This window comes from Cephus cinctus, unplaced genomic scaffold (assembly GCF_000341935.2).
Source record: "Cephus cinctus unplaced genomic scaffold, Ccin1 Ccin1_scaffold1223, whole genome shotgun sequence".
NCBI classification, from domain to species: Eukaryota; Metazoa; Arthropoda; class Insecta; order Hymenoptera; family Cephidae; genus Cephus; species Cephus cinctus.
In genome coordinates this window covers 115,558-133,956 of record NW_014333681.1, presented here as the reverse complement: position 1 = coordinate 133,956, position 18,399 = coordinate 115,558, and the positions used below count along the sequence as shown (strand labels likewise).

The window sequence follows — 18,399 nt, the reverse complement described above, 5'->3', positions numbered from 1 at the left end:
GGGGGGTAGAAGTGATGGGGGGCTGCTGGAATCATCGATGCCGATGAAAGAATGGAATTTGGTAAATGGGAGTGCCACGCTCTCCTGAAAACGTATACGATGTTGTCGTTTTACGGTTACATCGATAAGCAATTAGAGATAAGATAAAAATTTCTGAAATCACTGACGTTTGCTTTTGATTTAATTTAATTACGGTGTTGACGTTCCTTGGTGTTGATAAAAGTTCGAATTTCGGATGGTGATTAATATAATTGGAATTTGCATAACTTGCGGTTGATTTATATCGAGCATTATCGTGCGAAAGAAAAAGGATAAGGAGGAACATCCCTTTTGGATACCAGGTATATATTAAATCCAGCGAATGACATCATCAGGAGGATAAAGTTTCGTTCGGGATGCTGCGATACGTATTCTCACCCACGAGATATAATCCCACTCGAAAAATTCTCATGGACCCGCGTCACGTTCGATAGGACACCTAGATAGAGTGGGTCATATATTTAATCACGGATGTAAACGATAACAGGTAAATTGATAACGGGTAGAGTGAATTGTCAATCATCTGGTAGAGCAGCTGAGATTTTGTTGGATTAGTATGAGAATCCCGTCGGTAACTGTGGGTAACTACGTTATCCGGCGTCGGTAAGGTAGATTTCCCTGTTCGTCGACGAGCGACGGATTTTTTTTGGAAAATTAAAAAATTACAAATCACGACCTGCTGCCAGGTAGGCGACGCGAGAGATTTACGTGAGGTATGATGTATATAAAAAAAGAAGGTTTCTAAAATAAATAATGTCAAAGTAACTAAAAGGGCTTCGCGAAAGTCAGTCATGAAAGAGTGGCAGGTTTACGAAGAAGGACGTGGACGTACGCAGACGTTGCGAAACTTCACGTCGCACGCAGTAGGAGGGCCTCGTCGTGTGTGCGTGGCTCTCGTGTACAGATGGAAGATAGTGGGATCGCTGGATTGCGGACGAGAGTGGATGTCCTTGGAAGCTCGGCAGTTAAGCCACCAGCACACGAGAGCGCCATTACCATCGCCACCGATCCTATCAAAGAATGCGATCCCAGGAGTACGTGCGCGCGTTGTCGGTAACCGCACGCGGGGAACAAGTGTATGTAGCCTAGTAGCCTCTGGTCATCGATACACGAAGATTCTCTTAGAATCGACCGGTTGAAAAAAAAAAAATGAAAATTCCCAACAAAGAATGAAAAACTGATCCACGATCTCGGATCTACGTCCAGTCGTCGAGAACCACACGAGGATTTTATTAAATTTTTTAATAATTTCAAAGGACGAATCGTTTCATAAATTGGGAAACAAAATTTTGATAACTTTTCGCAATCAAATTGAATAACCCTGCTGTTCTCCTGGTTTCCCATTGGCGGACCACTGACGGGACCAAGAACGGGTCCAGAACAGGTCAGGCTGGAAGACACGGTCTGGAAGTCGACTGAAATTTAAAGGTACTCCTCCTTTCTTCCAAGGTATTTCGCGGACGAGTGCCTTATGCAAATTTCTTCAAGACCCGCCTAGCCGCAACCTGGTCAGAGATCCCTGGGTACGCCTTCGGGTGACCGTACCAGGATAGCAGGAGCGAGCGGAAACAGTCGAAATACTGCCATGGAGTAAATATCTACACAGGGATACAATCTCTCAGTTACATCTTCGACAGATCACTTTTTTTCAAATTGGTCAGCCGATAGGTACCCGAGCTAATTAACAAATTTTCAAAATTTCCAGTGCCTAATTTTTATCCTCTCACTCCTTCCTCAGTACTCTACGACTTGTTACACGTGTAAAGGCTTCGCTCCTATGATCGCACAGCCACCTGAAAACTCTGATTCAGGATGATGTAAGTTACACCGGGCTGCGCGAAGGTTCCGGCTATTATGTCGCGAGGAGGCTTACAGAAGCATGGAGTATCGAATTCAGCACAGAGCGCATACTCGGTATATACGTTTAACGTCACGTTGCTACGATACGATGACGTAAGCCATGACTATAGTACGAGCAACGTAGTACACGAGTACCCAGCAAAGATTACATTGAGAAACTCGAAGGCATGGGTTCTTATAAGTTGACAGCGTATACCGGGTGTCGAGAAAAATTTTTTTTTTTAAATATCTTTACCATGTATCTTTCATCCGGATGCTGATGAGTATCTTTTATCTACACCAAGACGGTACTGGTGCAGTCACTCTTCCGGTCAGGTTGGTCTAGCTCAAGTCACGTTCAGTCAGGAATGAGTCAAGAGGCCAGCCATAAAGCGTCAATACAATTAGAGCCATTCTCGTATCGCAATGATACAGGAAGTGTGGAACCTCGAAAATAATATATTTTTGTCAAACCCAAAATTATTTTCATCAATTAAATTTTTATTACCTTGCTAAAAAAAAAAAGAGAATGTTCAGCTGTTATATATCCAGCGTGCATATAGATATAGCTGTGTAGCTAAACCAAAAGTAAGGCTGGACTGCGATCCAAACTGAAACGTAAAGCCGGAAGTGCGCCGAAGCAAGCCGGAAATGATTTGGGCACGCAAGGCACTGTGGGTATTTTCAAATACCTGAAAGGTACCATTGGCGAGCTACAGTGACTGTAGCAAAGGGTGATAAGTAGTCAAGAAGGTGCAGCAGCTCTCTTTGAGAAGTCCGGTCAATGCACCGGCGCCCAGTTTTCGAAAATAACTTCAAACGAGCCGACTTTATACTCTCGTCATCCACGACGATCCTCGAGAGTTCCTAGAGTCATGCAGTTTCGCGGTACGCGAATACAAGTCGGAGGTATGGATATAGATACTGAGAGTATATATACCCATGCGGAACACTTCTCATTTTATGGAATTCCGAATATCGCCTAGGAGACGACATTCGCAGACGGTCTGATTTGATCCTGGGCCAAATGGAATACTTATTTATACAGTGGGTTACATATGCAACTTGGACTGGAGCACTGATGCACGTTCATAAACTACCCTGAGCGTTATTCACGGGGACTAAACTGTCAGCCAGCCAGCCAAGCCATTCAGTCAGTCCAACCAGACCTATCAGTCGTACTCAACAAATTAGACTGAACTCGCTCAACGATAATTCCCCACCCGTCGGGTAAGGGGGATACGAAAAAATTATACGTGTTAAATTGTACCGGTCGGTAACGCGACTCCCTTCCTTACCTTGGAAGTACATCCAAAGTTTTTCGTACGCAGTGCCATCTTCAGATAATCGGATAAAAAGATTTTTGACGCGTCAAAGCGCTCTCTGATACCAGCAAAACACATTTCACAAACTTTTCCCTTCAATTTACACTGATCTTACTTTGAACACAGATCACTGTAAACTATGGATATATTACCTCACAGAACTGGAACGACTTATACTCTAGGCCTGTCTCTCTTGTATGTGTCACGACTGGGGACTAAAGTGCAGAAGGTCGGGCTGCTTTTAAGTAAGTAACGGAAAGATACTATTTAGGAAGACCGTTGAGGGGGGGGCTACAAAAGGCAACCTTAAAGCCAAAGGTCTGTTTAGTGATTACATGAGACCCCCAGTGGCCTTATCTCTCACGTACAATTGTTGCCATTAAACAGAGTGGAGTTTCTTGCTCTTCAAAGTGTTAATAAACATTTTTAAACAAAATTTTATAATTAAATTCTAAAAATTGACTTGAGTATCGATTAAAAATAATTTTGAGTACGAATTCAAATTTTAATATTCATAAGTAGACTTATCTATTCCATAACCGTTGTCACGAGTGACAGTTATGGGTACTTCTGTTGGACGTGTAAAAAAGAAATAAAAAAGTAAAAAAAGTAGCGTGACTCCGTTACGCGAGGATATGGATTGGTAATGATGGCGGAACGTGGAATTTGATACTGGAATCGTTAGCGAGTAAATAATTGAGCATTGAAATGCGCCTAGTAGTATAGAGCTTGGAATGCGAGCGTAGGTAATTGCCATGTGATGGGTATTCGAGTCACGTCTTGAGAGTTGCTTTTTCTTTGTTTTGTCTTGTCTGGATTCTTTTTTTTTTTATTCGACGAGAGAGAGGGGGTAGCGGGGCTAGGGGATCTCTATCAAAATCGTTATATCCCAAACGAGACTAAAAGCAGTGAGAAAAGGTTTAGTCGTTTCTCATTCTGATGGATGAGGGGCGACGGTGGCGTAGGGGGGGAGGGAGGGAGGTAAGCTAGCACGATGCCAATTGTCGATCCTTCCGAGAAGGACTTGTCCCACGATCGGCCATTTTACAACCATAATGGACGCGTCCTTGTCATAAATCGAGAATTCCTTCCTTGGTAAATTAAATCGTGACCGCGGGGCATTCCGCGCGCGTTATACGACTGCCTTCGAAAATTCGTGTCCGATTCCCGGAAAGACGTTAATTCGATTCGGTTTTGAAAAATAAAAAAATTTGTACTGAGAAAGGCGAATGAAAAAAAAGAAAATAATTGATTATCGTTAAGTCACCGTCGCACCGACTGTCGAGTGACGCGTGCGGAAAATCGTTGGCTAGTGACGAAGTGAGCTGGGTAAATTCAAATATTCGCGGGCTTTTGCCAACCGTCGAATCCACTCTGGCGGAGATGGGGAGGACGTCGAGAAAGGTCGTTTCAGGTAGTCGGAATTATTTACTCGACTTCATAATCCCCGCCGGCCTAAGTCACGAGACTCGCTCGATGTCACGTTCTCAAATATTGCCAAACAAGACCATAGGGAATAGAAGTGTCGGCAGCGGCCGCCAGGTTTCGTGCAAAAGACGACCTTAAGCTACACAAAGAAGCAAGAGTCGTGACAACAAACAAGACAATGCACCGGAGTTAAAATTGCAGAACGAAGAAACGTAGAAAAACGAAAACAGCCGTAACCTCCCGTAAACCAAGCCTGTTGCACAAGTATTAAATGCGTCCGGCAAGAGTGGGTCAAAAAAATAGTAAGCGAACGAACGAAAAATAAAAATAAAAATTCCCTAGCAATGAGGAGTAAACTTCGATTCCGTAACCGGATAGCCTTACGGCAAAGCTTTTCTCGACGCCGAAATAGAAGCACATTGGGTGACAGTGCGGCACCATCGGAAAGTGAAAAAGGAGAAAATATGTATAAGACAACGAGCAAGAGGAAGTGAAGAAGAAGCGACGGACTCTGAGCGTTACGGGGAAGAGTGCATCGAAATAACCAATTGACTGGAACTCGTCCAAGAAGAAGACTCTTCTCACGCTTCACCAAGCCACGCGGAGTGCAGCGTTTCACTAGGTTTAATAACTCCAGATTCTGACTCACTGAAATTCACCTTCCTTTTTCTCTCCCTTTCTTTCATTCTCCCTTTAGTCATTCCCGCGACGGACTCATCCACAGCCACGCGAAACGTCTCGTAGAAATGTCCCCAAGGTTTCTCTCTTGTGGGAATAAAGAAAAATGTCCCTGCATAGAATAGGATTGGTGGGATAATTGAAAAAAAAACAAAAATTAATAAAAATTACAGGACTAATACTATCTAGTAAGAAAAATCTTACCGAATCGAGATGCAACTTTCTCACGTCGTAGTATCCCTTGTAATACTTGAACCACATCACTCGACAATCTCCCATCGATACATGACAGATTATCGATACTATTTGTCGATAGTCGCTCTATGTATATACAGTTACAGACCTATCGACCACTTCAAGGACTTCCAAGAGACGTCCGACGTCGTTTATCTTTTTTTCTTACGTTCAAGTACTTTCCCACTTTTTTTTTCTCAGATCAATATTCACACGCGTTTCGAGACGCGTAAAATTATCGGAGCGTCGCGACGCCCGTGTCCCTCAGCAAGCGCAGACACGACGAGCTTGAGGATCTTTGAAGAACTGTTCTCTCGGCATAGTCGCGACGCCAAGTATAGACGCCCGCGTCCACGTGCGCGTGTATAGGTAAATAAGGGTACGGAACGCGCGTTTAGGTTAGAAAAATTAATTGGGCCTTTTATAAGCGGAGAAAAATATTTTTCGACATTCTTGCTTCTTTTTATCGGTTTACTTCACTCTCTAGTTTTGCTTCACCCATTCACCGTGGAAACTGACACTGATAATTAAGTACACGTTTAACCACGGGGAGCCCGTAAGAAAGTTTGACTGTACACACGGGCATTATAAAATGTCAAGTATAATTAGACACACTGATAGATTCTTTTTAAAAAAAACATGTAACACGAATTTAATTGACAGATTCTAAAAAAAAAATTGAAATTTTTTAAAAGGCTCAATTTCACTGACGCATACACCGTGAGACCGAGATAGCCAAGAATATTTTCGAAAAAAAAAAAAAAAAACTGTCAATAAGCTTATCTACTTGTGTTAACAATCACAGAATTCTTGATTGTCCAATGATGATACCAAACGACACAAACAGCTACAGTTTGTACAGTGATAAATCGACACGCGCCCTATAGTAGAAACACGTGTTTCCCTCGCACAGTAACCCATACCTGTATCGCCAGAATAAAAATAAAATTGCGCCAGTTTCGAATTGATCGAAATTAAAAATAAAAAAAAAGTCTATTATTAATAGCGAAATTCTCTCAAAAACGTTTTTCGATCCTTTCAAGTCTCTCCTACGTACTTTCAACCGCCACGTTTCTCAAACTTACTATCGACAGTGCTTATCAGGCCTCTCGCACCGCTGGCCCAATGTTTACTCGGCTAATTACCCGCACCACTTGACTACGCCGAGGTTGTATTAGCTGCGCAATCAGCCGACTGTAAACAAGTGACCGGCTTTAAGATTTGCACGACTCTCCACGCAGATAGTCAATAATAGTTAGCGAAAAGAATATCTGGAGTGCCTCTCGAGCATCTATACCTATATATACAGTTATAACGAGATAATGCCTGAGAATTTTCAGTGCAGTCACACACAGGTGAAAGTCCCCATTCAGTTATAATGAATACCAGACGTAACACTACGCAAAAAAAAAAAAAAAAAAAAAAAAAACCTTTAATAAAACCGCTAAATCGGAGAAATAACGGAATACAAGAAGTCCGGGAACGAAAAAAAAAATTCAAAAATTTCATAGCCGAAATAATAACCACAATTTACGCTCGCTTCCGATTACTCCCTCTAATTACTTTTGATGTGAAAAAAATTTTTTTTCGCAAAATTATTATTACTATCATCCAAAATTTAATCACCCAATTACCAACGATATTTTTTCATTTCTTTTTTTAATTCTCTCTCTCTCTCTCTCTCTCTCTCTCTCTCTCTCTTCTAACTTGGCTTATTTATCCCATATGCATACGCAGTCCTTTATCGCGTGAGCCGGTAATGCGCGCGTAGGCCGTATACACGCATGGGCGTTACTTTGAGGGACGCTGAGTGCTCACGCACAACAGAGATAACTGTCGAAGCATATGATTCCTGATTTACGAATGGCGTCCCGTTTCGTACGGACATTACTCGACATACGGCCTGAAGGCAATGGGAATGCAATGTCGAGGCTATGGGGATAAATTGCATCACTGCAGGTTGTGTGTACCAGAAGCTGCGTTTGCGAAGTATAGTCTGTATATATATATGCAAGTATAAACTATGTATACTCACGACCTTGCGAAGTAGTAGAACGCATAATCAATTACGAATGGCTTACCTGTAACAGAAATGAGAAAAGAAATTATTTGTCAGGCACGCATAAATTGCGTAACGAAAAAAAAAAAAAAAAAGATAGGGTTAGAAATTTGTGTATTTAAAAAATTTGTATATGCGCGCTTATGATCAATCATTTTGATTATTGAAAATACCTTAACCGCAATTATCGTGATGCACATGTTCCTTGACACGTATTTCAGTATATTGTTTTGTTATCGATGACAACGTAGCGACGTTATTCATATGGGAAATTAAAATTTTTTTCCTTTCACTTATCTATATGAGCGTGTTAACGCGCGGACCGTCGGTTTTGAACTGACGGGTAGTTACACTCTGTGAAGTGATGGTTGTTCGAGAGATGCAGCACCTCTGAGGATGCTTAGGGGGAAGGGATGAGGTCCAGGGCTCTGATTGGATGGTTTTGACGGGACTGAGATTAGGGTGTCTTGTGAAGGTTCTCAATTGGTGGGATTGAATTTTTTGTATTTAAAAAAAAAAAAACCACGACGGGTTAACCATAGATGATCTCATAATTAACGTGTGACAAATGGATGAATTAATGCCGATGAGATTTTTTTTTTGAAAAATTAACTCCTGGCTTTTTTCACGAGCTAATGAAATCCGTCTGTGTAATTTTTCGAAAAAAAAAAGTAACGCGTAAATTGAAAAAAAAAATTGCTTAGAATTTTTCAAGGTTTTTTTTGACACCCCTAAAACAAAATTGATAGCCACTGCTAGGGTATGCCCGGATACGACCACCTGTCCCGCGTATGAAAAAGACAGTCAAACTGTAAAAACATTTCTTTTTACATACTGAAAATTCTCTAAAGACCACGTGACCCGTTTATTTATAGAGATGCCGTATGTAAGTGAATGGTAAGAAAGACGTGATTTTTCCTTCTTTTTATGAATCGCGTAGCACGGTCTTACGTCACGACACTTTAAACTGGATTGAGTTACAGCTGTGACTGACAGGAGAAAATAGAAAATGATTGAAAATTAAACGGCACAGATGAAATTTCAGGCGAAACAGAAATGCCAGCAACGTTTTACGACAAAAAAAAATAAGAAACAGCAACTCCTTGGAATTACCAGACTGTACGTGGAATCGTAACGCTAATCTACTATAGAAAACACGTCTTACGAAAGTGCCATGTCATTAAGTAAAATGACCGATCGACTCTACTAGACAGTCGAAAGAAATGGCGCCACATTTGAAATACCACAAAGCCACCCTGTTGGCCGAGGGGCCCCCTCGTGTCAACCAACATAAACATTACGAGAAAATATAAAAGATGAAAAATGACAGACGATAAAATACCATGCACACAGATAATCCACGCATAAAAGCCAATACGACCGTGCGTACCCTAGTTTTCGAGCCACCCTAAGAAAAAAAAAGAAAAAAAAAAAAAAATCGGGATGATCACTAAATCACCCGGTTGGACGCAAAGTAGTTATTGCTCGTAAAGAAATCACCATGAAGTAAAGCGAGAAAAAAATTGTTTAGCGTACCAATAGAAGAAAAAAAAAATTTCCTAGATTCCCCGGAGTAACGCTGGACGTCTCTTATCAATGCGTAAAGGACGGAGAGCCTACAGCTTTGCCTCTCGAGCATGAGGACACTGAGACATACGTAACGCTACTGGTGCTCCGAGCGTAACGAACTAACGAGGCTGCCATCTGCCGGCGGCTTCCACAAGTTAATAACAACATAGATAAAAGCTCCAACGAGATATACAGTGAAAAGTTATTAAATATAAGTTATGAAATTTTTCAAAATTTCACACTCGGACCTTATACAAATTTATGGCAAGACAGTCATTCGGCCGTGGAAATAATATATTTGAAAATTAAATTTTTTTTTTGCTCCATAGCCAAAATACTTTCTTAAGGTGGTACCAGAGTATTTTATAAACGTGACGTTCGGACTTATGGGGTGTAGGCTGTTGAACGTGGCGCGTCGATGCGTCTACGTGATTCGAGTCACGATCTGACTGGCATAGATAGAGATCTTTTGGGGGGAGCTTTGCCATGTATGTATATATATCCAAAAGGGGACACCTTATATATGTGTATATAGGTGTCCCCCTTTTGGCTTGAGAATTATGGCAACTTGCACCGCGTGGAAGTGAGGACGAAAGTGGCGACATCTATGAGACAGTTGATTCTATCTAATGGATCGAGAGGGTATTAAAAGAATTTGGGTATAAAACGGGTTGGTTCTCTCTTTTTTTTTTTTCTTTGAATAAAAAAATGTAAAATCGACAACTCCCGTGGGATTAACATTAGATAAGAATCTTATGGGACTCGGAGGGATGTATAGAAAATTTTTTGTCGCACCTAATCCTGTGAAATTCGAGGGAAGAAAGGGCGCTGGAGGATTACGAGGATTTAATAGGAGAATCCTCCATGGAAGGATGACGAGGGATGCGACCGGCGCTCGGAACGGCGGGAAATTCAAATCCTCGTGACGGATGTTGCCAAAGGATAAAAAGGAATTCTTTTTTCTTTGTTTATCGATAATTATCAGTACCCACAGAAATGGGGTCTTGTGGGACTTAAATTGTCAGACGGTTGTTTCTGCTCGATCGAGCCGCGTAATGGCGGTCAATGATGGTCGACGGTGATGGCCGCCGAAAGACGAAGAGAAACGAATTCGCCAAGTGGCACGTGAATCGCGTAAATAAATTCATTGTTTTTCGAACCAAAAAAATTATACGCGCCACTAAATATAATTCGGCAAATTTTCCCAAAAAATGACATCCACGTGACGAAACTGAGTCCCGGACAAACCGTAAATAAATAAAAATCCAAAAGGGTCCGAAAAAGAAAATGACTTCGTATAAACACCAAAGGGATATCGTTGAAACGTGCACAGAGCCAGACACAATATAGGATATCGTGTCTTTCGTTATCTCGACAAATATTGCTCTAGCTGTATCGTTTCTCGGGGTCCAAGATAAAGCAGAGTATACGCGCGCCATTGTATACACGAGGCCCCGTATAAGCGCGAGGAAGTGGGTTTACGTAGCCGCGAAAGAGGAGTAGAATGTGTAGGAGAGAGAAAAAAAAGTAAAGTGACTAACGAAAGAAGAATTAAGCGTACAAAAAAAAATACGAATAAAAAAATTTAATAAAATTTTGAAAAAAAAAAATTGTACGAAAAATACGATACGCACTTTAATCCACAATATATACGTTATACATCCTATTGACTAAAAATCGTATAATTACCCGCAGTGCTATAATATACGTAGTAAATATAGCCATTGATGGACGCCTAAAACGTATTAATGTTATATAATGTATAGATACGAAGATGCATATGATTTTACGGTACATCAAGTAAGGAGAGTTCAACGTGGGTCAAAATCGTTGGACTGTAATAAAATGCGATATTCGCCATCTTGCAAACTCGAGCGTTACATAGACGCGTACATGTAAATGGGGGAACGTGTGTAGTATCGGAGGACGAATGCAGGTTCGATACGTGGACATAGGTGTAGAGAAGAGATAAAATGAGTATAGGGACACGTTATGTAGGCGCGAGATACGTACGGATATAAATCTCAAGAGTTTACAATGCCGCGCACGTGTGCATACGGCGTGCCATCTATCGATCATCGATAATATTTTCTCGGTATGAAATACCAAGGGAATCGATCGATACTCGATTGACACGTTAATGGCGCATTAGCCTCTTGGCCCCGCGTCGAGTATCTACGGCGGTGTTGGTATTTCCCAAAGTATACACGAGAGAAAAAGACATCGGAGGAGTTGAAGTATGCTGAAGTAGTAGGGGAGAGAAAAAAAGGAGGAAAAAAAGTCCAGAAGCACAAATCTCCTTTATCGATTTCGATAAATCAAATCACTGGACTGTTCGGATACGAAAAAAACCCGACACGACCCCGCGTAACACGTGCAAGACTGCCAGCGCCATCTGTACAGTCTCGAACGGAATCAAATTAACAGTGACGGTTAAGCTTAGGAGAAAGAAAAAAAGGAACCCGGTAAAAAATAGTACTCGAGCAGAAGAGTGGACTTCAGTGTTTGAGCCAGAGACAGCGTGAGTCTATACTTTACATACACACACATATTTACCATAAAAATATATCAAGGAGGCAAGATGGTTACGTTAATAACGTGTGTGGTATCTTCTGTCTGAATGGCGTCCACTGTTCCTCGTAAGAAACAGACACGGAACAGACGTATCGGAATAGTCCTCAATTGCCTATTAAGAGTTTGACGAGTGATGAATATACATTGATAACATACAGAAGGAAGATAATATACAGTGAAGTGGTAAGCGGATCGACTATAGATGGCAACGCGTGCAGTGCGTTGGTTCTAATATAGAAAATCGTAAGACAGACGGGGTGGCTGTCCTCGCGGTATACTGAAGCTTCGGCAGGGTTACGGGAGATGGCGACAGTGTCGCCGGGTAGTATACTCGAAAATGGTATTACGAGCGGACGTAACGGGCGTCAAGCGGGCAACGACGTGAAATATCGTTGATATTTTGCATAGAGCGTCGGGCACGGCTTTGCTTCGATCCGAATGCGCGCGAGGGTTGTACTTACTTGTGTCTCCTACAAATTCGCCCGTCACGTTCGCTCCGCGCGAACCGCAGGAATGCGCGGCTTCCTTTTTGTCGCAGCCCAAGAACCGGCGAGGAATAACAGGAGCGCAGAAACACGAGGTAGACAAATAATAACCGTAGAAATATCTAACTAGGAATAAATGAATTTACCTGGGAGTAGCGCCACAGTGTCATTTGCAATATACATATAATTACAGAGAAGTAAATTAGGAATTATATATTAAATGCATGTAACTAGTTTAACGTTGCACGAGGGAACTCGTGTAAAATTATAAATGATCCTGCAGGAATGACACGTGTAATATTATCAAGTCACGAATACGTGGATATATGAAATAGAAGCGTGCTAACGAAAATACCGACAGTCCTTGCATCTCGCGCTTAACGGTAATTACTGTATAATAACCGTGTAAATTCGTACCATCCACTTTTACACTCGAGCTATAGCGGATCGCTCGTAATATCACGTAAAACGTTAAGACGCGTTTCTGACGTGAAGATGAATCTCGCGGAACATATATATATATATAAAAGATATTCAGTGCAATATAAGGGAGTTGGGAAGCTACGCTGCATATATACAATGTATAAGGTATAGGGAAGAAGCCAAAGTCGAGTAACAGGATAAAATGGAGTAAAGGAACGTTCGTTCCTCCACCTTGGAAATAAACGGCAAAGCCTATAAAGCGAGTTAAGGCTTATCTGAGACTTTTGTAACGCTTGAACCCACATACATATATAACACGGCCTTTCAATTTCTCGCTGAACAACAGCTATTCGCATTTCCAAGGCAACGAAGATATAAAGACACCTTCCTCCATTTTCTAGATCATTGATATTCACCATTCTATCGAATAAGCACGTGACAATTTATCATCTGGACGCCGCGCAGAGCTTCCTGAACCTTAATTCCCCCCCCCCCATCGTTCGTTAGCCCCAACGACTTTTAAATTGTTCCCCCGTATAAAATTAAAATAAAATAAATTGAAAAACGAAAAGAGCGTATCTCTAAACACTAAATATTCAGCCTCTCATAAATTCCCTGCGATCCATTGCAATACACAAATTTACATCCATGTCCTTTTCCGGCAGGAAATACCGCACACGAGTACCCAGAATGATCCTTCGGAGCATACATGTAAAATATATATACACACAGTATAGGAATTCGATTAAACTATTGTATATACATAAGCGTGGGTGGGCTATGGTATCCGAGATAAAATATATATATACACACATTGAAGAAGCAAAGGGTGTTACATTGCGAGTGAACCACCACCCTCCTAGGATATGGTCGAGGATTATCGTATCTTGGCTACCGGACACTGATTGTCAGATCTGCCCTCGTGCATTATCCTTTCTAAGAAGACGGCCATTGTCTCGCGTCGGCCGTGTTTGGTAAAGCCGGGCAGCTCGGTGTACGCCGTATCGCGGTACGGCCCCCGTACAGACATCCCCGCAGCAACCAGGAGACACGAGAGAGCAGGGGCTATCGGTAGCGGCTAGTGAAAATATTTTTATAGGTGGTATACTCGCATTGCAGTTGGTTCCTCTGCTTTTATATACGCCTTAACCATACAGATATATGTATGCCACACGGCATAATAGCAGGTGGGTCCTGAACGTCTTCCATACCAAAGATGTACATTGGCGCATATAAAATTTTCTTATACGTTTAAATTTTCCATACTTCAATTTAATTTCGATCGACTTTTCGGAATATTATTTTTTTTCAGCCACCATTTCCGTCACGCATTACCGATGCCCACTGGTATTTCCAATCTTCGTCCACCGGAAATACAAAGGACGAGTCAAGGGCCTGAACTAAGCATATACATATAATCGGTAACGTATACCTCCACTACCAGGAATACATTCCGCTTAGCCCGAAGTCGAGCTAAAGGCTTTCTTGGAAATACTTATCCGCACCGGGCCGCGCGTCAAGCTGCAAGATAATAAGAATACGTTGGCCCCCCCCCCTCCTTTTTTCCGTACTGCCAGTCAAAACAACCGCCACCTCTTCGTCTTCGTTCCCTGTGACCTTGCGCGTCGCTTTGCTGTATACAGTGACTGCTCGGTTATAGGGAGGACATTTTTCCTTATCAAGTTTTTCGTGGTACCTACGCTGGCTCTAACGATCTCAACAGGTACTGGTGGCCCGTGACGTATTTACGTTCGCAGTAACGGACTTCTTCAGGGGTAGATAAACAAATTGACGGTTTCACCCTGTCGAGCGTGCAAACACGAGAAAGATTATTTTTATACCCAAAAAGGACGGAAGGTCCTGGGGTGGCCGATAAACAGTCTCGAGACCAGAAATAATATCGCGGCAGCTTTCCTTGTATTTTTCTTTGGCGTAAGAGCGCGAGGCATTTCAAAATATATGTCTTCGGGGCAACGGGTCACTCCTACGTAACTTCCAGATACGATTAAAAGGGATGCCTGGGACCTTGAAAAAAAATTTCAAAGTCAATTTCTCATTACACGATGTAAATCTTAATTTCTTTAGGTCGTACGATTTTTTTCATACGTATACTGAATCCCATATCTCAGGGTGTCAGCATCCAATGCGTATACCGACTCATCAGCGCTATTTCTTACAAAGGACATTGGTACTAGTACGTGGCGCGTGATATATTAGCATGGCTCAAAGTATAGAGGGTATTCATACAGTATATATATATATATGTATATCGCACGCGTTTAAGTGCGTAAAGGACGGAGGTGGGTACTGACCGCACATTCCAGCAGGGAGGTGACCGCCTCGCCTTGGTATATTGTACACAATGTATATATATATATATATATACACATTCATATATATAAAAGACACTCAATACAGTGCATACAGTCCGTGAACATGTGAACAGAAGAAAATGGCAACGGACAGTATGGCGCGAAGAAAGTCCCTACGGCGGGAAAGCGAGGTTTCGTGGAGAGACAAGAAAAAAAAGAGAAGCAAGTCAAGAGAAAAGCCGTTTGATTTCTCCGTCGCGAAACAAGACACCAGGATGTGTGTGCATATGGTAACTACGAAACACGACTTCGGTATTCCACGAGAAATCCCTATAGCGGTACACGGATACGCAGCATCCACTTTGCCCGGATCAACGGACCAGGATAAATCTGGCTACTGTCAAGAGCTGTTGATTACTAGGAATACTAGAGCTTGATTACTAGGAATTATAAAAACAATATATATATATATATAAACATACACTCATTCCAGTAGCTACAGTAGTGCTCCGTGCATTAATTATATAATCAAGAATTTCTGAAGCGAAACGGCAGCCGATTGATTGAGAGGGATCTAATATATGTATATCGATATACCGATACAGTAAAAAAGTCGGGATCGATCGATCACCCGATCGATGGATATTTTCGCGTGATTTGACAGAGGACTAACCATAGCTTGCGTCAGAGTAAGCGCGTGGCCATTGTCAGAGAAAAGTGGAGCGACGAACCCGTTATCGTAAGAAAATTACATTGAAATTTCCGGAAATCGATTGGATCGGTAACGATCGTTCACGCGAGCGCCCGTAAAATTGTACGAGATAGCTGTACGGTGAAAATGAAGAAAAAAAAAAAAAAGAGCGGAACGATAACTCGCGCGTTCGGCAAGGTAAACTTGGCCGGTACCTATAAGAGGCCACTGTACTAACAAACAGCAGAACGACGATAACTCAGTGCTGCACTAATCGTACCGATGCATTACGCGAGCGCGAGTCTTGTAGTCGCCATGTATATACAACGGTGTATGTACTACGTATTACATTGTATACAGTCGCTTGCCAGCAGGCACCCCGATATGCTTACATAGTTTTATACTAGTTGTGTATAGCTGCGGCTTGGTACTACGGGGTCCACCCACATTCTAACCTACATAGCGTTTAGGTACGTATACGGTAATTCTATATATAAAATATAATAGACAGAATACTCGAGAGCCCGATAAAAGTCATTTTACGCAATCGAGCCTGGAGTGACAGAATTTTCATTGGCTGTCAGACTCATTGAAGATCGGCTGAGATACCACTATGACGTTTTCCGTCATACCGGACCTCGTTGGTCCACATGTAAAAAATTCTTCGTGCGTTGCCACGTGCGATAGGTCGTAAAACGTCTGAGGATCAATGATTATTAGGATAGATCGAGTGACGTGTACAAAGTTCACGCAGAGAGAGAGGGGGGTTGACGAACCGCCCCCCTATCAATCTTCAAGTATGTTTTATGCATACCGTGAGTTAAGCCCGTTTCACATGCTTGCTCGGTGAGGTTCACCGGGTGACTGAGTGTACGTATGAGGCTTTAGACGCGCCGCTAGATCATCGTGGAGGATATGGGTCAGTGGTGTCTCTTCCCGACGGCGTGGAATCAGGACCCAGTGACTTTTGAGTCTGGGATGACGGCTGGAGGTTGGTGAAGGTGGAAAGTGGTGGACGTGGCATTAATCTTGGTAGAAACGTCACGGATGAAATTCCAATCTCGAGACGCGAGTTAAACGTCTCGTTAGACGATTGTGCCCCGGAGGACAGGTGTTGTTGGGGGAAGCGTATGTAGACACGTGGTAAATGTATCTACACAAAGGAGCGTCCATTAAGGGCTATCACCTTCGGAGAGAATTTTTCTAGTCGATTCGAACGTTAATACGTACAATAATTATACCGCGTACCTCTTGAAAAGTGATCCTTGCCAGATTAGGATAATCTGTGCTTTTCGAGGAAAGGTCGTATTACACTGGCTCGGGCCGCGAGGATGGTAATTGGTAACGGTACGAGGGTCGACGTTCCACGGGGAATTTCTCGGAGAGTGGAAGTAAGAGAGAAAGAAGAAAAAAGTAAGGAGGAAGACACGTACGAAGGTGGAGAAAGAATAAAGGAAGAGGAGGACAGACCTGTAGCAGCGAGCGAGAGCAGCCGTTGAAATGCCTGGAGGTGCGCGTCGATGGACTTCCCTTCAAGATTTTCTTCTATTTTCTCGCGTATTTACGTGGCGGCCGTGTCTGGGACTCCGAGTTGTCGAGCGTGATGGCCAGCACCCCCCCCCCGAACGGTTCTTTCTTTCACGTCGGGATAACCAGGCCTAAGCCCCCACAATCCAAGGTCAGCCAAAGGCTCCGGGCTATTATATTTATACGTCGACAGAACGCCCGGGTCGTAGCTTCCGCGAGGTACGCCAGCCAGGAATGCGGATGGACTCGGCAGTGCTCTTGCGGATTATCTCCAGGACTCGTGCTAAATTCACATTAAACCACGTACTCACGGCATAACAAGGCGCGGCCATGTTACTGCAGACGACTAGATGTACCGCGTATAACCCTAACCTATTCCGTGAGGTTCGAGCGCGAACCCTGTAACAGGGATATGAAAAGAATAAACCGACGTTTTGTCAGGTAACAGTTAAACTCGACGTAAGACACGGAGAAGGAGGTTTCGCGTGCCGGCGTAAAACTTGTTAAAATCACCATGGAGACTGCGAGGCCGGCGCATGCGCACTGACGTTCCCCGCGACGGTGGCGACGACAGCGGCGAAACGTCGCCACCGTAATAAAGCGAACCTTGAGAAGGTCGTCAAAGCAGTAATATACCTCGATGAGATTCTACAATGAAAATTTCCACAACTAGATTCTCGCAATCCTCGCTCGCGTCACCGACAGCTCGACAAAACCTTATGGCCACCATCGGGCAATTACGGGAGTTATCGAGTTAACGACTCGAGAGCCTTTGCTCCCGCCTGGAATTGTCTTGAAACTACTAGGGAATTCCAGACTGGGTGGAGGGACTTATCTTCACGAGATACCTTGCGGCCGTGGCTATCGAGAGTTATTTTTCCTTTTCTTTTTTTTTTCTTTCCTTCCGTCCTCTCTTTTCTTTTCTCTTTTTAACACTTTTTATATCATCCTTTTTCCACTATACCGTATTGGTAGGGCGTCGGGAATCGAATAGGTTACGGTACACGACGTTGGATCGGCGATCGTGATGGATATTTTATTTGATACCCCAGCTTACCAATATCTATCTATATAAACGCGATTTTTCGATAAGATATTACATATATATATATATATATATATATATACATACGTATAATACCAACGGTACACTCCAACCGTCAAATTATTATTTTCAACTGGTGCCGTCGCGCGATTTTTCGATAAGATATTACAT

General features: G+C 42.6%; 1 protein-coding gene across 4 annotated transcripts in view; it reads right to left on the bottom strand.

The window, feature by feature from the left end:
- LOC107272666 (rho GTPase-activating protein 20) overlaps positions 1-18,399 on the bottom strand; it is a 96,757-nt gene that overhangs the window by 10,823 nt on the left and 67,535 nt on the right. The window contains exon 1 of one of the 4 annotated variants that reach the window (XM_015750051.2): positions 5,514-5,841. The exons of the other annotated variants lie outside the window; for them this stretch is intronic. Coding sequence (XP_015605537.1) covers positions 5,514-5,588 — 75 coding nt within the window. The 5' untranslated portion in view covers positions 5,589-5,841. Of the gene's footprint in view, positions 1-5,513; positions 5,842-18,399 lie in introns of those variants that run through there. 4 annotated transcript variants of the gene reach the window in all.